This window comes from Podarcis pityusensis, assembly GCF_964106645.2.
Source record: "Podarcis pityusensis genome assembly, chromosome: 7".
NCBI lineage: Eukaryota > Metazoa > Chordata > Lepidosauria > Squamata > Lacertidae > Podarcis > Podarcis pityusensis.
Window position 1 is genome coordinate 4,430,280 of NC_138031.1, and position 22,791 is coordinate 4,453,070.

General features: G+C 46.2%; 1 protein-coding gene across 4 annotated transcripts in view; it reads right to left on the reverse strand.

Annotated features, from left to right (window-relative positions):
- Positions 1 to 22,791, reverse strand: part of ADGRB1 (adhesion G protein-coupled receptor B1) — a 381,525-nt gene that overhangs the window by 48,077 nt on the left and 310,657 nt on the right. For all 4 annotated transcript variants that reach the window (XM_081012479.1, XM_081012478.1, XM_081012481.1 and 1 more), the window contains exons 20-22: positions 20,844 to 20,946; positions 15,224 to 15,374; positions 4,609 to 4,678 (exon numbers count right to left, since the gene is read on the reverse strand). In XM_081012479.1, coding sequence (XP_080868605.1) covers positions 4,609 to 4,678; positions 15,224 to 15,374; positions 20,844 to 20,946 — 324 coding nt within the window. The remainder of the gene's footprint in view (positions 1 to 4,608; positions 4,679 to 15,223; positions 15,375 to 20,843; positions 20,947 to 22,791) is intronic.

The window sequence follows — 22,791 nt, forward strand, 5'->3', positions numbered from 1 at the left end:
ATGTAGGCCAAAGGAAGAACAGTGATTTTTGACGAAAAAGAAAAGCTTCTCCATATATAGGAATAATTGGATAATTAAATAATTGGAATTGAGGGATTCTAACTTATTCAGTCCTGCACGATCATGAATGTGAAGGTTAGAGAGGCAACAGGGAGGCTGCCTTTGTCCAGGAGCTCCGTGATTAAAAACTGCAACCCTCATGTTGTGTCAGCAACTTCCAGTTTATCTTTCCTACAAGTGGTAAAACATCACAACGTCCAGCTGTGTCCTGGCTGTGCTTTGTCGCACCGTTGTGCAGGTCCCCTCTGCAGAACAAACTCTTTCTTGTGACAGTGTGCTATGTGATTAATTCCTGCTGCTCCATTGCCAGTCAGGAGCAAACACAAAACCCTCCACTCAGTGAACATCCAATAGCTTTCATCGGAAGTCCAGGTAGATCAAAAATTTCTCCGCAGGGAACCTTCAGCTTGAATTTTTGTTGTTGTTCTTGCTGGTCAGCTCGTTATTTTCCAGGACTTCTAAAAGCTATTTGCGCGTTCATTATTTCCCAGAACTTTTTTAAAACTATGCACACAGCCCATAGTTCAACTCTGGAATTCGATCCCATGAGATGTAGGGATAGCCACCAACTTGAAGGGCCTTTAGCAAGACTTAGACTAATTCATAAAGGCTTTAAGTGCCTACTAGCCATAAGGTCTACCTCCAAAGTCAGAGGCTCTGAATATGCCTCTGAATAACACTTGCCTGGACTCAAAAGCGTGGAGCGCTGTTGCATCCAAGTCCTGGTTGTGGACTTCCCATTGGGGCATCTGATTGGCCACTGTGAGAATAGGATGCTGGAATAGATGGACCATTAGCCTGGAGCAGCAGGCTCTTCACAGAATTGTAGAGTTGGAAGGGACCCTGAGTTGGAAATCCAACCCTCTGCAAAACAGGAATATGCAACTATCCCATATGGGGATCAAGCCTGCAGCCTTGGTGTTATCAGCATCACACTAAGGAAGAGCTCGGAAACATGACTTGAGTGAGCTGTAGTGACAAGCAACAGTGAAGAGAAGTGGTTGGGTGTGTGGAGGAGCATGGATGTTGGCATCAATGAAGCCCTGCAGACCTTCCGATGCCTTGATCAGCCAATTCAAAGTGTTGGTGCTGATCTATAAAGCCCTAAATGGCCTCAGCCCAGTATACCTGAAGAAGCGTCTCCACCCCCATCATCCAGCCTGGACACTGAGGTCCAGCTCCAAGGGCCTTCTGGCGGTTCCCTCACTGTGAGAAGCCAAGTTACAGGGAACCAGGCAGAGGGCCTTCTCAGTAGTGGCATCTGCCCTGTGGAACGCCCTCCCATCAGATGTCAAAGAAATATGCAACTACCAGACTTTTAGAAGACATCTGAAGGCAGCCCTGTTTTTATTGTTTGATGCTTTATCGTGCTTTTAATATTCTGTTGGGAGCCGCCCAGAGTGGCTGGGGAAACCCAGCCAGATGGGCGGGTTATAAATAAGAAGAAGAAGAAGAAGAAGAAGAAGAAGAAGAAGAAGTAGCAGCAGCAGCAGTAGTAGTAGTAGTAGTAGTATTGTAGCTCTGCACTTCCCCACACAATCCCAAGATATTTCATCAACCTCAGACCTCCCATGGTGAACATACGACCATCTGAACTCATATCAAAATATGCCAATTACAAATGCACGTGTCAAACAGAGCATTTTTAAATACATCAGAATTCCAGAGGTCAGCTGAAGGTAGACTGCAATATCGTTTTGATCCACCCAGTGTTGCGTCGGATTGACTCCATTTTCCTTCCTCGCAGATTTAATTTCAGCTGGTTCTCGTCTCTTGTTTTCCTCCGAGCACCGGGGAATCTGCCACCTGGACATCCAGAGTCCCTAAACTCGATTCTGACAATCCTGCTGGGCTGCTCTCTTTGGAGTTCCCCGCGAGCATCTGCTCCTCTTCGCAACCATGCCAACATTTTGCTTTGGGAAGCTGCTGCAAAATCTGGGCTGTCTGCTAGTCACGCCTCACAAAGAATATTCGGGCTCCATAGTGCAGAGACAGATAATACTCTTGCCATGTAAAAGAACATTAAGAAGAGTCTGGCTCAGGCCAGTCATGTAGTCCAGCATCCCCATACCTGCTCTCTCTCAGCATAATAGAAAAAGGAAACTTGGAAAATGTATAAGATTTAACTAAAGTATCAATATCATTTGAATCATGTTTCTTGGGATGGGAAGAGGCTGGGACTCCCTGTAGGAATAACTGCCCCACCAAGTCTCAACTAAAACCCGAGGAAGACTTGGGACTCTGAAAGAACTTAAAAGGTAAAGGGACCCCTGACCATTAGGTCCAGTCGTGGCCGACTCTGGGGTTGCGGCGCTCATCTCGCTTTATTGGTCGAGGGAGCCAGTGTACAGCTTCCGGGTCATGTGGCCAGCATGACTAAGCCGCTTCTGGCAAACCAGAGCAGCACACGGAAACGCCGTTTACCTTCCCGCCGGAGTGGTACCTATTTATCTACTTGTACTTTGACGTGCTTTCAAACTGCTAGGTTGGCAGGAGCAGGGACCGAGCAACGGGAGCTCACCCCGTTGTGGGGATTCGAACCGCCGACCTTCTGACTGGCAAGTCCTAGGCTCTGTGGTTTAACCCACAGCGCCACCCGTGTCCCTCTGAAAGAACTTATGTTGGTGCAATTTGCTGCAGACTTCTTAAAGAGGGTGTAAACTGTGCTTCTCAGAGTTTCACAGTGCAGTTCTCCAGCTAAGTAACGTGTACAAAAATGAATATACCCGGAAAAATTCCTCATTAAAGTGTACACAGTGGTGGGGAAAATCCATAAATTAAGGCTTCTGCTTGATGAAACATTAAATGAAATGCACTTAAAGAAGGGATCCTGAGCATCATCTAGTCCAACCACCTGCAATGAAGGAATCTCAACTATCGCATCTCTGACAGATCATCCAACTTCTGCTTAAAAACTTTCTTCAGAGGGTGTTCCACTGCCAAAGCGTGGAACATGTATATAAAACAAAACTGTGTATAAAAATGTGTACATCAGTAAAAATTTGTAGCAGAATGCTGACGAGGTTTCTAAAAACTAATAATCTGCAAACTGATGTGGAAACACAGAGAACCGAATTTGAAATTGGGAAATGAGAAACTGAAAGAAACATCAGTTGACAGATTCACCCACCACTGACCATACCCTGGAATTTGAAAGACCAAAGTCTGACTACACAACTGAGGAAGGGAAAGCTATCAGATCCCCAGTCTCTTTCATGTGATAATTGATCACATGACACAGTGCACACAGACTATTTGAATGGCAATGTCCATCAACTTTTGGGGTGTGTGGGCCCCCTCAAATATTTTATTGGGGGGCCGAAGACCCCTCTGTCCCTAGGAGTTGGCTCCTATGGTGCTCATCTGATAGGTGATGGTCCTGGCATGCTCCTGCTGAAAAAAAGCACTGACTTTAGGACTCAGGAGCTGAGAAGCAAGCAAATCATTCTTCTCCAGCTTGGATTTTAACTGAGGTGGAGAAGAATTTGGGGTCTGCACTGCACTGCACGCCTCATCTTTAAGGTGAGCATCATGCATGCCCAAATCTCATAGCCCAGTAATTTGGGGTGACTTGGAGCATCTTCAAGCACCTGCACATTGGAATGTGTTGTTGTTGTAGCAGTAATACTACGACCATTTCGTAACTGGTTCACTCAAAGCACCTCAAAGCACAATGACATTTACATAAGGATATATGAACATAAGAAGATGGATCAGGCCAATGACCCATTTAGTCCTGCATTCTGCTATCATAGTTGCGAACCAGGTGCCTCAGTGGGAAACCAGCAAGCAGAAATCACAAGAGAGACCTAATAAACAGCAGGAAGGCAGCTACAGTATTGGCAATTAGGCATCTGCTTAAAGGTAAAAAAGATAAAGGACCTGGACAGTTAAGTCCGGTCAAAGGTGCATATGGGGTTGCGCTGCTCATCTCGATTTCAGGCCGAGGGAGCCGACATTTGTCCACAGACAGCTTTCCGGGTCATATGGCAGCATGACTAAACCGCTTCTGGCGCAACGGAACACTGTGATGGAAACCAGAGTGCACAGAAATGCCGTTTACCTTCCCACCACAGCAGTACCTATTTATCTACTTGCACTGGCGTGCTTTCAAACTGTTAGGTTGGCAGAAGCTGGGGCAGAGCAACAGGAGCTCACCCCATCGCGGGGATTCGAACTGCCAACCTTCTGATCGGCAAGCCCAAGAGGCTCAGTGGTTTAGACCATAGCGCCACCCGCATCCTGCTTAAAACTCATTGATTCGCCCAGGCTTTCCCCGAGGGGTGATCCAGCAATGTTGACGTATTAAGCCAATCTGCTGATTTGTGGTGCATTTTGTACTCATTTTAGGGATGTAATTTTATTGTTGCTTTTATACCGTTCACCAGAATATTTTAGGCTGCTCGGTGGTTTGCGGTACAGAGAATTTTGCAAATAAATAAAGAAAGCAAAAAATGTGTGCCTTGAAATGTGAGAGGAAAGAAGGAAGGAAGGAAGGAAGGAAGGAAGGAAGGAAGGAAGGAAGGAAAGAAGGAAACTGTTACTCACTAGTTCATGGTGCCGTACCCCTTGGCTTTCGTGAATCCCACAGAGATGGCCACCACCAAGGCAGGTAGGCCTAAATGGAATAAAGCAAAACAGGCAAACAGTTATGGTTGGAGTCATTTGCAAATGGCCCTTTGCAGTAAGGAATCAGTCTGCTTGCCTTGGGGTGAAGGAAACCCAGAATTCTCCCCTAAGACGGAGGCTCCTTTTACTAAGAACATAAGAGATATGCTGGATCCGGCCAATGGCCCAGCCAGTTCAACATCTTGTTCTCACGGTGGACAACCAGGTGACCATGGGAAGCTTGCAAGTGGAACCTGAGTACCAGAACATCTTTCCCTCTTGTGATTCCCAGCAACTGCCATCCAGAAACATAGTCACTATGGACAGCAGCCATCGGCAGTCTACCCTCCACTATCATCCTTGTAACACAGAGAGATAGCAACACTTCCATACAACAAGACAATTGTAGAGTTGGAAGGGACCACAAGGTTGTCCAGTCCAACCTTCTGCAATGCAGGAATCTTCTGCCCAATGATCCTGAGATTAAAGAGTCTCATGCTTTTACTGGCTGAGCTATCCTTCACTTTCCTGCTGGAAAAAACCCGATGATTAAGCTGAGAGTCTTTAGCGGACAATAGAAAAGGACGATTTGGACCTCTTTGGTCTGATTTTATTTCATTTGCTAGCAAGGAGGAACATGGCCCAAACCCACCTTGGTCTATGAATGAATGTGGCTGATATAGACTCAGGGTAAAGGTAAAGGTACCCGACCGTTAGGTCCAGTCGTGGACGACTCTGGGGTTGCGCGCTCATCTCGCTCTATAGGCTGAGGGAGCCGGTGTTTGTCCACTGACAGCTTCCAGGTGATGTGGCCAGAATGACTAAGCCATTTCTGGTAAACCAGAGCAGCGCACGGAAACACCGTTTTACCTTCCCGCCGGAGCGGTACCTATTTATCTACTTGCACTTTGACGTGCTTTCGAACTGCTAGGTGGACAGGAGCAGGAACTGAGCAACGGGAGCTCAGCCCGTCGTGGGGATTCGAACCACCGACCTTCCGATCGGCAAGCCCTAGGCTCTGTGGTTTAGACCAAGTGCCACCTGCGTCCCATATAGACTCAGGGTATTAACCATTATGTTATAAATAGTTCTACTCACTACCTTCCTTGCAATTACATACCTATGGTTTATGTATGTTGGTTTAATTTCACATCTGCATTTGTTTGACACTGATCTCTAATTGTATATGGACTGTGTTTATGGTCACCAGATCCTTTTTGATAACACTGTATTTTACAGAATCTTGTATAGTCTCTCTTTTTTTTGGAAATTAATGAAACTGCCACAATTTCTTATTAAATTAACATCACAAAAAATTCATCTCAGGTGCCAAAGGATACGGTAAAGAGGTTCATCTTCAGCATTTGCTGTTTGCTATACAGTGAAGCCAGAGACACCTTTGTGGGGAGAAAATTCTACAACAGAAAATGCCCCCTCTCTTGCTGGACCAACACACCCCGAACATTTGAGGAAGGTGGAACTACCAAGACAACTGCCAACTTCTAAAGGAGGTGGGTCACTGCCTCTGCTGATCGCAACACCCAGGAAGGTCTGTAGGGATTCCACCACCCCCATTAAGTGATGGAGAATTTTCAAACAAAAGTGAGATAAATCTTCAGCATTGCACTAATATTGACAAATATTATTTTTGGGGGTTGTTGTTTAGTCGTGTCTGACTCTTTGTGACCCCATGGACCAGAGCACACCAGGCACTCCTGTCTTCCACTGCCTCCCGCAGTTTGGTGAAACTCATGTTGGTAGCTTCGAGAACACTTTCGAGAACATTTTTCTGGGTAGGGGTGGTGAAATCATTGTTAGTTCATACCAATGGACAAGGAAGTACAGTCATGCCTCAGGTTACAGACACTTCAGGTTGCGTTTTTTCAGGTTGCGGAAACCTGGAGGTACCGGAACGGGTTACTTCTGGGATTTGGTGTCGCGCATGTGCAGAAGTGCTAAATTGCGCTTTGCGCATGCGCAGACGCGCCAAATCGCAACCCACACATGCGCAGACGTGCCACTGCGGGTTGCAGACATGCATCCCACACGGATCACGTTTGCAACCCGAGCGTCCACTGTAACAGTCTAAGAGAGGGTATGGGAAGGAGTTGGGGTGAAATCTGTTGTTTCCTTCAAGAAGATTAAAATAATATTAAACCTGGATCCACAGTTTTGCCTGCATTTCATGAGTGGTGAAACCGGGAGGGCAGCCTTTTGCCAAATGTTCTCCAGGGGTAGACTGAAATTCTTCGACAGGGGGACCTCAGAAATGAAAACTTTCATGCAAGTATCATAAAAAAACTTCCATTTCAGTTCAATCTTTGCAAATTCTCTTGTTATGGCCACCCTTCCTCATTGCTTCTCGCCTGCCCCCTGCAATTTTGCATGAAGGACTCCCTGCATTCACAGATGGGTAGCCGTGTTGGTCTGCCATAGTCGAAGTAAAAAATTCTTTCCTGTAGCACCTTAAAGACCAACTAAGTTAGTTCTTGGTATAAGCTTTCGTGTGCATGCACACTTCTTCAGATACACTCTGCATTCAGTTGCATTCAGTTATTGCATAAAGGTGGCCTACTTTGAGGGACTTACAAACTGCTAACCCCTATTCTCTGATACTTGTGGCTGTGTATCAGATGGAACTGCCTCCCTCCTCACCTAAGGAGACCTCAGGCATCTCTTAAGCCCCATCCCCTTGAGTCACGCGTGGATCAATCTATCTCGCTGCTAAAGATGGGCAAATCCCATTAGGAGTCAGAGAGACATTGCTTGCCGGGCTGGGCTTAGCATCCCAATGACAAAAGCCCTCGCTCATTACAGACGCAATGGGATTTGAGGCAGATTTTCCTCAAGGTGTTAGGCACATTTGAGCCGGTCCGGGCTGCCATGTCCACCGGTCCTTCTCAAGGATAGCCTCACACGTAATTCCCAGCAAGGGAGATTGCTTTAATGGTGTTCCAAGGTGACCTGTCAGTCCAGAAGCAGGAGGCTCTGTTTCTGCTGAGATAGGAAGATCCTGTGTAAGGTCAAAGAAACGAGCCTGAAAGGAGAAGAGGGAACACACAGCCACACACATTGCAAATCTCGTAGCACTTTAAAGGCAGTTCTTTCTGACGGGACAAGTTTTTGTGGACTAGGAAAACGATGCATCAGAAAAAAAATGGACTCTAGTCCACAAAAGCTTCTGCCACAATGAAGCCGATGGGCTTGAAGGTGCTACATGACTGCTGCAACCAAACAAGGACACATCTGTACCACGGTAAATCCACAACTTGTGCACATTCAGTCTTAGGTGCATGGCCAAACATGTAAAAAAAGGGGGGGGGCGCTGGGGTTCCAGAAAAAAATACTTTGGCAATCCCATCTTCTATTGAACGCAGTGTGTTTTGACTATACCGGCAACAACTGATTTGCATAGGGGGGATGTTCCTGACCCCCACATGTGTGGGTGGACTGTGCATAAGCCTGCCCTGCCCCTCCCACCCCCTTTTTCCGTCTACTTCTGGGTTGCCACAATGGGCACATGCGCAGTGGTGCATCTATTGGATGCGTGTCAATCAGCCGTTGCCTGCACACAATTTTGGCTTTGGGAGTGATCGATGGAGCGTAACCCCCACATAAATTGTGGGCTTACTGTATATATCTAAAGCACTAAGATACAACTGGGTTTCCCCCGAAGAATCCTGGGAACTGTACTTTGTCGAGAATGCTCCATCCTCTGTCTGTATGCCCCCCTCTGTTGTGTATGTGTGCTTGCCTGCCTGCCTGCCTGCCTGCCTGGTGAATACACCTGTGATCTGCACATGTGTGTAGTGGCTGACTGCTCAGAGATGCCACACACATGCAGTTGGCCTCTGCGAGACCAAGATGCTGGACTTGATGGGACACCAGCTTGATCCAGCAGGGCTCTCCTTATGGCTTCACGATATATTGGACTAGTAGAGGTGGTTCCCTACTTTATGGAATTTCCCTTGGAGGTGCACCAAAGTCTGAACCTGAGCATTTTGAAGAGACTCTGTTAAGATCTTCCTTCCATTCTTCCTTCCTTAAATTAGAATGCACCTTAATTTAAGTTCATAGCACAGAATACAACATTTCAGTAGATGCAAGGCTTTAAGTATGGCTACCTAAGTCAAGCCCTCAGAATGGGGACGTGGGTGGCGCTGTGGTCTAAATCACAGAGCCTAGGGCTTGCCGATCAGAAGGTCAGTGGTTTGAATCCCTGCGACGGGGTGAGCTCCCGTTGCTCAGTCCCTGCTCCTGCCAACTTAGCAGTTCGAAAGCACGTCAAAGTGCAAGTAGATAAATAGGTACCACTCCGGTGGAAAGGTAAACGGCATTTCCGTGCGCTGCTCTGGTTTGCCAGAAGCGGCTTAGTCATGCTGGCCACATGACCCGGAAGCTGTATGCCGGCTCCCTCGAACAGTAAAGCGAGATGAGCGCTGCAACCCCAGAGTCGGCCATGACTGGACCTAACGGTCAGGGTTCTCTTTACCTTTCCCTTTACCTAAGACAAGCCCTCAGAATGGGGGTGGATGGAATGGAAGATTAAACAAATGTCTATCAATTTCTCAAAGAGGCTCACAGAATCATAGAGTCAGGGGGGACCAAGAGGATCATTCTAGCCAGCCCCCTGCAACGCAGGAATATGCAGCTGTCCCATAAAGGAACTGAACCTGAGACTTAGGTGTTATCAGCTCTAATTAACTGAGCCATCCTCAAATATTCTGACTTAGTTCTCCCAGAAACTCAAGGAGAGCGTAGTTCAATGCACCCGATACAGAGGCTCGATAAACTGTTAACAGGGCTGATGATTCAGAGCTCACTCTCTGCTGCCAAGCTTTTAAAAGGATATTAAATGACAATTAAACTGGGATTACACAAGGTAAGACTAAAAGCAAATAAATTAAAGTCATTTGAGTCAATAAAGCTCAGCGATAGTAAACAGAGGATCTCTCGGGAGAGAAGATCTTGACTTGGAGAGCAGTTCTACACATTACATTGAGCGAGGTGTTAGAAATTGGGTCTCTACCAATTCTAACTGCAGGGGAGAGTGGGCTCAGTTTTTCCATGCTTCCCCATGCAAGAAAACAAACAGACAAAGCAAAAGCTAAACTCAAAAATGGAAAAAGCTACCTCGCTCCATGTCACAAAGTGGTGCATTCCAACTCTACAATTCTATGAGCCTATGATCAGGAAGAGACTTATGCATGGCTTTTCCTTAACAATTATAATTATTAATATTTATTTATTGTGTTTTTATCACATTTTTCCAAGGAGCTAAATGTGGTGCACATCCCTTCCCAGGTTTATCCTAATAACAACCTTGTGAGGTAGGCTATGCTACAGGTGAGTAAATGGCCCAAGTGGGAAGTTGAACCTGGGTCTCCTGGGTCCTAGTCCAACACTACCCCACACTGATTTCCCCCCTCCTTAATATGCTGTTTTTTTCCACGTATGCAGTCCTGGTGGGGAGTTTTTAACAAGGGAGAGCCTTACAAAAATGCAACTGCCTTTTCTGCAGTTTAAGGAGATCAAGAACTCTGTTAGCCCGTCTTCCAACTCTTTCTACTTCACTTGAAGAGTGCCTCCCAGATTTAAAATGAGAGCAGAGCTGAACATTTCTCTGCTAATATTTTGGATTATTCTTTTTTTCATCCAAGGCTATTGAATAAGGCCAACTAGATCATCATCATCAGTAATATATACTGCTTAATATGCAAAATCCCTAAGCGGTTTACATAAAACACTGCAAGATGATTTAAAAGATAAAAAATGTATATACAATAGTTAAAAACAAAAGCACAAAGAAATACACCAGTAAAAACAGAGAAACCATAAAGAAAACATTCAGCTAGATGTCAATGAATAATAAAACAGAACACTGTGATACTTGCTTAGTTAGATAAAGGTACCCCTGCCCGTACGGGCCAGTCTTGCCAGACTCTAGGGTTGTGCGCTCATCTCACTCTAGAGGCCGGGAGCCAGCGCTGTCCGCAGACACTTCCGGGTCACGTGGCCAGCGTGACAAGCTGCATCTGGCGAGCCAGCGCAGCACACGGAACGCCGTTTACCTTCCCGCTGGTAAGCGGTCCTTATTTATCTACTTGCACCCGGAGGTGCTTTCAAACTGCTAGGTTGGCAGGCTCTGGGAGCGAAAGACAGGAGCGCACCCCGCTGCGGGGATTCGAACCACCGACCATGCGATCGGCAAGTCCTAGGCACTGAGGTTTTACCCACAGCGCCACCCGCGTCCCACACTTAGTTAGATAGGAGGATTTTAAAGCTTGCCACTGTTTCTGCCTCAAGAACAGCTAATGGAAGAATATTTGACCATTGGCCATGCTGACTGGGGCATGTTAGCTGGAGTGCCTCAAATTCCCCATCCATGGTTTAAAATATACTTTCTGAATCTTCCATACCATATGTATGTGTGCGTGGGAATAGCTGCCACTATCCTCCCCACACCCATTCGCCCAGGAACGATGCTGGGTATTTTAGAAGATGCAAAATGGTGGCCAGGCATTTGCATGGCCTTCCCATCATCCTTTGGGGTGGGGAAGGGCAAGATTACAAAGTTAACCACCATCACATGACACAGATGCTGTTGTCACTTCTGGAGGCAGCAAAACAAAGGGGGAGGGCACCTTCCAGAATATTTGCTATTGCTAATGGAGTCCCACACCCAGGAGAAACTGCTGCAAGAGTTTCTCCCTTACCTGGAGAAATCCCTCCCACCCTGATTTCACTGCCTACAAGTAGGGTGGAAATGGTCAACTGCGCCATTTACGCTGATGCAGAATTTCTGTTAGGCTAATTATCAGTAAGGCCGGTGTTACGTACGCAAGAACGCAACTCGATCACAGAAGTGGTAAGGAGCAGTTAAGGGGGAAACAAATGACTAAAGGTAAAAAAAGTAAAGGTAAAGGACCTCTGGACGCTTAAGTCCAGTCAAAGGTGACCATGGGCTTGCGGCGCTCATTTCGCTTTCAGGCCGAGGGAGCCGGCGTTTGTCCACAGACAGCTTTCTGGGTCATGTGGTCAGCAGGACGAGACCATTTCTGGCGCAACAGAACACCGTGATGGAAACACCTTCCCGCCGGAGCGGTACCTATTTATCTACTTGCACTTTGACATGCTTTCGAACTGCTAGATTGGCAGGAGCAGGGACCGAGCAACGGGAGCTCACCCCGTTGCGGGGATTCGAACCACTGACCTTCTGATTGGCAAGCCCAAGAGACTCAGTGGTTTAGACCACAGTGCTACCCGCATCCTCTCTAATGACTGAAGGATAACATGAAAAGGGTACAAGGAGGAAGCTACAGAAATGCTTTAAAAGGGGGGGGGGACTGAGTAAGTGTTTCCAATAACTGTGGTTGCAGTGGGAGACTTGGGGCTCTCAAATTTCAGCAGTGTCCTTTGTGGCACTCTCCGCCTCACACAATCCATTCTGCCGCTTTGCTTGTGGTGCTTTGCAGTGTGGTGCCAAGTTGCTCTATCCTAAAACCACCCCTTGGTGCTGGAGGAGACTCTTGAGAGTCCCATGGACTGCAAGAAGATCAAACGCATCCATTCTTAAGGAAATTAGCCCTGAGTGCTCACTGGAAGGACAGATCGTGAAGCTGAGGCTCCAATACTTTGGCCACCTCATGAGAAGAGAAGACTCCCTGGAAAAGACCCTGATGTTGGGAAAGATGGAGGGCACAAGGAGAAGGGGACGACAGAGGATGAGATGGTTGGACAGTGTTCTCGAAGCTACCAACATGAGTCTGACCAAACTGCGGGAGGCAGTGGAAGACAGAAGTGCCTGGCGTGCTCTGGTCTATGGGGTCACGAAGAGTCGGACACGACTAAACGACTAAACAACAAAACCACCCCTGGTGGTTGGATGGAAAGATGATAGAGCAATGAGGTGGCAGAAGGTGGTTGGGGAGGAGGATGGAACAGCCAAGATGACACATTTTACCTATAGAGAGCGTATCCTTATGGAAAGCTCTCAGTCCAGTAACACATTATTGAACAAGGTCTTGCTAACTGGGAATTGACTGTAAGCCTCCGTATTTGAATCCCAAAGGGAAATTTCTCCCACAACACACGTCTCTTGAGAGAGAAAATATTCTGCTTGACGCTCATGGGACGTTTCTCTTTTCCTACTGGCTAGGATGCATCCCAGAGCAGAACATGGCCCCAAATGTCTGCCATTCAATCCTCTAATACCTTTCCGTGTGAAGGGTGAAACAGATCCTTTTAAATTCTCAGAGGAGTTCCACTCAAATCAACACCACCCTGGGGAAATCCAAGAGGTTAAAGGATTACCTAGCTCAGGGCCAAGCAAGCAGCAGGCTGCCGCAGTGAAGCTGACTTTGTAACTTTGGTCACAGCCAGAGGTGCAGAAAGAAAGAATATCCCTTAGGGATTGAGGGGTGGGGGGCAATTCAGTTCAGTTTTCATTTTAATGCAAAGCTACACTTCTGAAAATAATATGCAAACCGAACTGCAGCTATCCTTTGAAGTTTAGCAAATTGAGTTGATCGGTTTCCCGACCAAGAAAAAGTGTGCAGAACTGTGTATTGGGGAAGTGTGCATTAAAAATCATACATTGTTGAAAATCTACAAAACACACTACGTTGTGAAAAATTGCCAGATTCCTATGGAAAGTCCATCAGCCGGACCTGAGTGCAACAACACTCTCCCCACTTGCGATTCTCAGCAACTGAGAATAATAGGAGGAATCTTGAAATGTATCGGCTCAGAAGTTTAATCACTTACCTTTTAGATCTTGTTGGCTTCTACGTTTGCTTGACTGGAACAGGATATGCATTGAACCTGTGTTCAGTGGAATGTATGAACAAGCCTAATTTTCCCCTCAAAGAAGAAGTGTGCAACAGGTGCCCTAATTCTTCTCTGCTTTGAATTGAAATCTGAACCAGGGAATAATCTCCAGTTCTCCTCTCACCCACCCAGCCCCCAAATCCTTTTATAAAGTAGTTATGCTGCTGAACTTGCAGTGATGTGACTATTCAGAGGCATTTTGCACAGATTGCAGTATGAGCCACAAAGTAACTAGTCACACTCTTAAAATTCATCTGCCCTGTAATCTCCTTCCCTTCGCTTACATTTCTTATTCCACAGCTCAAAGTGGCATACATGGTTCTCTCTGCCTCCTCATTTTATCCACACAACAACCCTGTAAGGCAGGTTAGACTGGCCCAGGCTTGTTGGTTTCTGTTTATGCCACTGTGCAGTGCTTGGAGTCATAAGACTCTGTTTTGCATTCCAGAGATTCCAGGCTGTTGGAAGTCTCACGGAAGACAGGAGACAGATGTGATGTTACTGGTTTCCTGTTCCTTTGTTTTCCAGTTGCTCTCTGCCTTTCACAGAGAGAGCATATATATTTCTTTTCTGTCTGCATAGTTAGAAATAAAACCTAGCAATGTAGCTCAAATTTCTCATCTGTTCTGCTGCTTTGATACTCTGCTGAATGGGGAATGTGCCTGGAGCCTTATCAAAGGCTCGGGTCGTTAACCATCATCATAGGAGATTCCGAAGGCTCGACCGGAGGAGTATCTCGGTCGTAGTGGAGATTCCGACAAGGATAACCCAGCAAGCTTCATGGGTAAGTGGGGATTTGAAGCTCAGTCTGTGAGGGCCTAGTCTAACACCCTAACCATTACACCACTGATCTAGCTATCCAGGAAGTGGGAGGAGCAACCTGAAATGCTTACTGTGTTTTTAAGAGAGACCCAGTAACCAGCACCACTCTGAACACAACGTGCACTGTGGCAGAACAATCCCACCCATGTAGATGAGGATAGATTTCTCAAGTCAGCTGTTCGGACTCTGCATCTGAGCAATCCATCCCACTGGAGCAATTGCACAGTCAACTCATGCCGCAATAATATCCATATGTATTGCAACTGTTTTGCACTGGGGGATTTGAATTTTAAATCTCCAGGAGAATGGTACTTTCTGCAGCTTTCTACACCAAGATGTGAAGCCGGCTGCATTCCCAGTCATTTCCTTAAGGAAAACTAATGGTACTGAATTCTAAATTCCATGCTCAAGCAACGTTTGAAAAGATCAACCACAAACCAAGTGAGCATCCCAGCACCATAACAAGCCATGCTTCTCTTTGCTGGCACATAGAAAGATGCCTGATACTGATACACACCATAATGGGGAATTTCCACAGCTTAGTGGAAGAACAGCTGCTTTGCATGTAGAATGTCCCAGGTTCAGTCCCCAGCATCTATCACTGAGTTGCAACCTTTCTCCTGATTTCCCCCCTCAAAATGAATTCAAACAGAGATTAAATGAATATGGGTGTGTGTGGTGTTATTTCAGATTCATGCATCAAAACCAGTGTCTCCTTCTGGGTTCCATGCCTTAACACTGCAATATAGATTTTGGGATTCTGAGCAGAGGAACCCCTTTTCAGTATGATTCAAATCCACCCATTTGAGCTTCAGCTGATGCTCAGCACTGGGTGCATTTGCTGAAAGGTGTGATTGCTTTCCCCCCCCCTTCCCACCTCCAGGTTTGAGCAAGGGATCCTCACCCCATCCAAGACACAGGAAGCGTTTACGGATGATGCGGTTTCGCAGCCTGCCCGTCACAGCCATGTAAGATTGCCAGGCTTCGGTCAGCACCCAGCAGAAGGAGGAGAGGAAGAAAAAGTGAAGGAAGGCAGCCACCAAGGTGCATATCACCTGGAAAAGTGCGAGAGAGAAATGACATGTGTAAGAAGAAAGAGGAGAAAGTCAAGGGCAACAGACAGCTGGACCATAAGAGGTAAAGCAGGGGACAGCAAACTTTTTCAGCAGGGGGCCGGCCCACTGTCCCTCAGACCTTGTCAGGGGCCGGACTATATTTTGAAAAAATAAAATAAAAATGAACGAATTCCTATACCCCACAAATAACCCAGAGATGCATTTTAAATAAAAGCACACATTCTACTCATGTAAAAACACCAGGCAGGCCCCACAAATAACCCAGAGATGCATTTTAAATAAAAGGACACATTCTACTCATGTGAAAACATGCTGATTCCAGGACTTTCTGCAGGCAGGATTTAGAAGGCGATTGGGCTGGATCTGGCCCCTGGGCCTTAGTTTGCCTACCCAGGAGGTAAAGGGACAGTATGCCACAATAACTTTTTAGGCCGAGTCTCTTGTTTATTTATTTTTTTAGACACACACACACACCAAACAAGTCATTTTTATATAACAAAAAAACCAGACAACCACTTTCTGGCCCCCCTCCCAGTGTTTTAATGGTTTGCTTTTATGCTTGCTTTTAGATTTGTAAGCCGTTTTGAGCAACCCCTTCCTGGAGTGGAAATGTGGGGTGGAAGTTCTAAAAATAATACAAACTGGGAGCAGGAATGGCAAGTGTTGGCGGAGGGCTGGTGCCAAGCCATTATGAGCCGAGCCAAATCTCAGAGGAGGCTTGGCACAGCTCGAAATGGCTGAGGGATTTCTGAACCGAGGAGTCTGAATTATGAATGCTCCCTTTCTGAACTTTGCTGCTGTCACTATCTAGGTTTCCCCGAGGGCTGCCAGCTGGCTCTGCCTGCATTAGAATATATAAAGACGAGGCCTATCGGAAGGAACTGTTACTTCGGACTTCTCAGACAAGTGATGGCGAAAGGGAAGATGCTGATATACACTTTATTACGTATATAGGAGAAGAAGAAGGGCAGGTAATTGTCTTCCACTCCCCGTTCCATAATAATAATAATAATAATAATAATAATAATAATAATAATATATTATTTATACCTCGCCCATCTGGCTGAGTTTCCCCAGCCACTCTGGGCAGCTCCCAATCAAGTGTTAAAAACAGTACAGCATTAAATATTAAAAATTTCCCCAAACAGGGCTGCCTTCAGATGTCTTTTAAAGATAGGACAGCTGCTCATTTCCTTCACATCTGAAGGGAGGGCATTCCACAGGGCGGGTGCCACTACCGAGAAGGCCCTCTGCCTGGTTCCCTGTAACCTCACTTCTCGCAATGAGGGAACCGCCAGAAGGCCCTTGGCACTGGATCTCAGTGTCCTCATCAGCTAAAATGGGATGTAAGGCTTTGGCATTGAGGAGGAAACTTGTTAGGGATGCATACTCACTTTGGGTCAAGTCAAAGGCAGCCCAGTCTATGTATGAGCCTCTGGGATCCCTGCCTACAAAACATCTAATATGTGAGTATTTGGTTTGAAACAGATTCATAGAACAGAATCATAGAAACGTAGATTCTGGAAGAGACCCTGACGATCATCTAGTATGCAGCTCTCCCATATGGGGATCAAACCTGCAACCTTGGCATTATCAGCACCATGCTCTAACCAACTGAGCTATCCTATGGGTATCAATACTAAACCAGCTCCAATCCAAACATTCTGGCTTAGGCAGTGGCTGCAGCCGTGACTCCTTCCCCGGGATTCTAACCCATCGAGGCCCTTTCCCTTCTGTCTTCAGTAGCAAAACCTTTTCTTGTCCTTTGAAGCAGGCGGCAATGCTTGGCCAAGCGTGATTTAATAATCAAAAAGGCTGCCAAGCTGCAGCGGAGAGAGAGAGAGAGAGAGAGAGAGAGAGAGAGAGAGAGAGAGAGAGAGAGAGAGATTGGCTAGGCGGGCGCCTTTCTTCTTCATCATCCCTTTTGTCTAATGTGACCAGGAGCAAAAATATGCATCTTTTAAATGTACTGCTTTCATCTTCAAAGGCTCTCATAAATGCAGAGAGGGGCACTATTCACTAGGGGTGCACACAGGTGGAAAATGTGTGTGTGTGTGTTTGTCAGGGGAGTAGGGACGCCATAAAGACACAGAGAAATGGAAGTTGGAACAACAAAAGCACTGCTAGCTGCTAAAGACGACTCTAAAGCAGTTGGAAGTTTTAATGCCTCCCTCTCTCTCTCTCTCTCTCTCTCCCTCTCTCTCTCACACACCCACACCCACACACGAATTAATCCAGAATGTAGCAACTAGACTGGTGACTGGGAGTGGCTGCCAGGACCACATAACACTGGTCCTGAGAGATCTGCATTGGCTCCCAGTACGTTTCAGAGCACAACTTGGTGCTGACCTTGAAAGCCCTAAACGGCCTCGGTCCTGTATACCTGAAGGAGCATCTCCACCCCATCATCCAGCCCGGACACTGAGGTCCAGCGCCGAGGGCCTTCTGGCGGTTCCCTCATTGCGAGAAGTGAGGTTACAGGGAACCAGGCAGAGGGCCTTCTCAGTGGTGGCACCCGCCCTGTGGAACGCCCTCCCACCAGATGTCAAAGAGAAAAACATCTACCAGACTTTTAGAAGACATCTGAAGGCAGCCCTGTTTAGGGAAGTTTTTATTGTTTGGTGCTTTATTGTGTTTTTAATATTCTGTTTGGAGCCACCTAGAGTGGCTGGGGAAACTCAGCCAGATGGGTGGGGTATAAATAAATTATTATTATTATTATTATTATTATTATTATTATTATTATATTATTATTATTATTATTATTATTATTATTATTATTATTCATAGGGGAGCAATGTGAACTGTACTGAAGGAAATGGGCAGGACTCTTTTCATTCCTCTCCTCTCCAGGTATCTTCATCTTACGGGAAAAAATCTCCCTACAAAAATCCATTGACGGAAATAAAAAATGAAGCAACCCTTTTGCTTGATCACCTTCAATTACGTCTTTATCCTTCTGTCTCTACTTTAGTGCCACTTTCCCCAAATCAAGATGAGCCATTAATCTGATTGCTTTGATGAAGATCTGTTCGCATGGGAGAATCTGGTGCCAGATCTGCCCTTCCAGCTATTTCTCACTTTCAGATCGATGGTGATTGACAGATTTCATCGAGAGCTGTCCATAATTTGAATGCCTTCAAAAGACGTTGGCATAAATGTCTGATACGGAGTTCAGAATATTTTATTTATTCCATTCATATCTCACCTCTTCTTCCAAGGAGCTTGAGGTGGTCACATGGTTCTCCCGCTCCTTATTTAATCCTCGCAACAACCCTGTGAGGTGGGTTAGGCTGAGAGGGAGTGACAAGCTCAAGGTCACCCAGTGAGTTTCATGGTCGAGCAAGGATTTGAACCCTAGTCTCCCAGTTCCTAGACCAACACTCTAACCACTATCCAACATTGCCTCTTTGCTCAGCTTGTGCCTAGCTTTTCTTCCCTTGCAGCTGAGAATTTAAATTGACCCAATTTGCACATCACATCAAACCGTTGTTTAAAACAAACCATGGTTTAATGCTGATGTATTAAACTATACTTCGATGTGACCTGCAAACCTGGTCATTGTTACTGCTGCTGTTATTCTGTTGGTTATTTGCTCCTAGTGGTTGTTGATGACACTGGAAATGCAGCAAGCTTAAGAAAAGTCAAAGGGTTAGTCTTTCTGTCCATAACTGACCTCTGGAATGTATAGCCACAAAAATGCTGAAACAGTGAGCATTGATGGGCAGGATTCACCGAATGTGTCCTAGCAGCAGAAGTTCTAAACAAGGAATTCTGCTCACACGATGGGACTTAACCCCTTCTCCTCCCACCACATGTCTCTCACTCTCTCCCAAAAAGTTGTTCTGGGGGGATCAGGAAAACCCCCAGAACAGCATTCAGGGGGAGGATAAAGGGGATCATTCCATCTGGCAAGCTGAAACTGCTTTTGACTAATTAAACAATCTTTTTTTTTGGGGGGGGGGTTACAGGTAGGTAGCCATGTTGGTCTGCCGTAGTAAATAAATAATAATAAAAAATCATTCCAGTAGCACCTTAGAGACCAACTAAGTTTGTTATTGATATGAGCTTTCGTGTGCATGCTCACTTCTATTATTTTTGTTTGGCACAATGGTGTGTATTTTTTGTGTGTTTTTTATATTCTAAACTGCCCTGTGATCATCGGATGAAGGGTGGTATAGAGACTGATTGAATGAATGAATAAATGAATGAATGATGCTATCCACTTAGCGTGATGTTGAATTCCGCCCAAAGTCTCGTAAATGGGAGTAAAATATTTTGTGGAGGCAGATGGCTCCTAACCACGGTAGCCAAAAACAGCTACTTCCATGTGCAGTAACTGACTGCTAAATTATTTTAAACACAGTGTCCTTTCTAGGCTCCCAGGTTGCAGTCTGGCCATGAACAGTTAGGATGGGGATGTTGCGTCCTACAGAGCAGGGCCAGGACCAGAAAAGTCTGGTAGTCCTGTCAAGGCTAGTGGTAGTCCAAATTTGGTAGTCCAGTTCAGGTTGGTGCTGCCAGATCCAGCATACATCTCCTCCTCCTCAGTTGCCCAACTGCCCTGCTTTTTGACAGCCTTAGAATATTTGGGTTGGGCCCGATACAGCTTGGGGGGATCTGGGGCTACCTCAACACATTTCAGCCAAATCTTGCATGGGCCCAAATGGGCCCAGTTCAGTTTGAAATCCAGGCACAGCACAGCCCTGATATTCACCACCATCTTGCAGACACTACCCAGGCCTTGAATATGCATCAACTTAAGGACTGCTTTGCAAGATCATTTTTCTCTTCTTCTTCTTTTGTTTGTGTGTCCACAATAGCTATTGTTCAAAGGTATGCCGTTGAAGTACATGGAGGTTCGATTGAGCTCTAATGGCTCATAGACCTTCTCCAAATTTCTCCAAAACATGCTTAAAAGCCATTCAAAAGCTTCCACAACATTTGGAATATGTTCCCTCCTATTTACCTATCTAGGAAATGCGTGTGGGTTAGGGTTTCTTAATTAAGGTCAGCAACTGGCTCCAGGCTTGGTGTATGAAAGGGGTGCTATGGAAGAGCAGAACATTTATTAAGTGGAACATTCTCCTCTGCCTCCCTTTGGTCAATCTGTCTTTTTGAATTTGAGAGATAGAAACCACTGAACCTCGCAAACTGGTCCTGTTCTTGCAGGAAAGTGCCAAGGGGACGGGGGCGGTGGGAGTCAGAGAGAGCTAACTCTAGGCAGAAACTCAAAATGCATCACAGCTGAAGTCTTTCTCCTTATTCTTCTTAGAAACAGTAAAGATGCTCCCCGGATTCTAAAAGGTGATACATGTGTAATTTTACCATTCAGTGGTACGTTCAGAGAACAAAATAATGAGCCGAAGGAAAGCAAATGAATGTCTCTCCCTGGGAGTTCAGCTATCGTAACAGCAGCAACAACAAAAAACCTGGGCAAATTCCTACCTTATTCCGGGTCTGGGTTTGCCCAATCAGGATGAGAGCGTTGGAAGATATGATGGAGAGGCAGAAGTTGATAAGGATGACGGAACGTTCGGAACGGATGTACCTACAGAAGACGAAGAAAAAGGTAGACGGAAGGACAGAGCCTTAGATCCATGATCTGCAAATTGTCAAAAGGCTGGTCATGGGAATGGGGAAATCTGCCAAATTCAATTTCAACCAATGCCCCATTTTTCTGATCCTAAATTCTCCACATTTTTTTTGAAAAAGGACCTCATGAAAATCCTTCTAGTGAGAACTTCTCCTTGTGCACATTTTGTACGCACCTTTACATGGTATACACTTTCTTGGAAAACCGTTTTCCCTAATGCAATGCAGTTTAATGCACACTGTGCCCTAGCTAGTACCTGCATTTCTGCACACATTACTAGGCTGGAACACTGCACTACAGAATTTGAAGAAATGCGAATTTTGGAAGAAGCCTGTGTTTCAGTCTGCATATCATATTGGAAAGTGGAAATGAGGTTGTTATACCTTTAGATGATGAACTGAATTGAATTCCCCTGCACCATCTCTGGCTGTGACCCTCATGGGACCTGTTAGCTTACAGACCCAATTCAAGGTGGCGCTGTGGATTAAACCACAGAGCCTAGGGCTTGCCGATCAGAAGGTCGGTGGTTCGAATCCCCGTGACGGGGTGAGCTCCCGTTGCTCGGTCCCCGCTCCTGCTAACCTAGCAGTTCGAAAGCATGTCAAAGTGCAAGTAGATAAATAGGTACCACTCCAGTGGGAAGGTAAATGGCATTTCCGTGCGCTGCTCTGGTTCGCCAGAAGCGGCTTAGTTCTTCTGGCCACATGACCCGGAAGCTGTACGCCAGCTCCCTTGGCCAATAAAGCGAGATGAGCACCACAACCCCATAGATGTCCGCGACTGGACCTAATGGTCATGGGTCCCTTTACCTTTAACTTAAGCAAGGACCATCTCCTTCCTTACAGACACACCCAGAGATTAAGATAGGCAGAGGGTGCCTGCTTGGTAGGTTTGCTGCCTTCCATAGCATTGTGGCTGGCAGCTTAGGGGAGAGTTCTCTCTGAGGCAGCTCCCAAAATATGGAATGCACCAACAGCGAGGAGGCATGGTGGCACGTTCCTGTTTTGCCTCAAGCAGCGAAGTGGGAGGTGCCACCTCTGGATATAGAGGACCTCATCTTGGTTTCAAGGGACAATGCTGGATGATTTTCAGTTCCTTTCAAGCCCCACATTTCTGTTTGTTCTGTCCTACTAAGGGTTGGCAGCTGGTGGACCTCGGGCCAAATCCGGCTGCAGGAAAGCAGCCAGCTGGTCTACCAATTCAAGGAACTTGTTCCTGATATGACAGCTGCTGCTGCCGCCGCCACCACCACAAAATTACAGCCAGTGTAATTTCAGCAGGACTTCAAGGAGGAGAGGGAACGGAAACTGCACAGTTGTGCCATGTCGTGCTTTTTTGGGGCAAACAGACAGAGGGAGCTGCCACAGCACAGGAAGGCTGGGGCAAACTGACTCTTTCCCCCGATGTAACCCCATAACGTCACATGGAATATATAGTGTCAAACCAGCTGAAATGGCATTATATGCAAAATCTTGTGGTTTCGATTAGCTTTCTGCAGTGTGAATGTGCATGTGAATGACTTCTATGGTTCTGGATCATATTCAATGCTCTGTGGGCACAGTTATGCAGGTGTAACGGGACTTCTGTTTCCTCTCCTCTCCCTACTCTTCCTTAACCCTCCAGAAATGATTCTGTGGGTGCGCAGGAAGCTAGGAGGGGGCCAGATAACAGGAAGAGGAAGCTCCATTTACACATGAAACCCATTGCACCAGCAGAGCTGCAGTACTGGATAGAGCCCGACCTTATTATTATGTGCTTCAGTGACATGTTGCTTGCAAAACAACAATAAACTAACAGTCT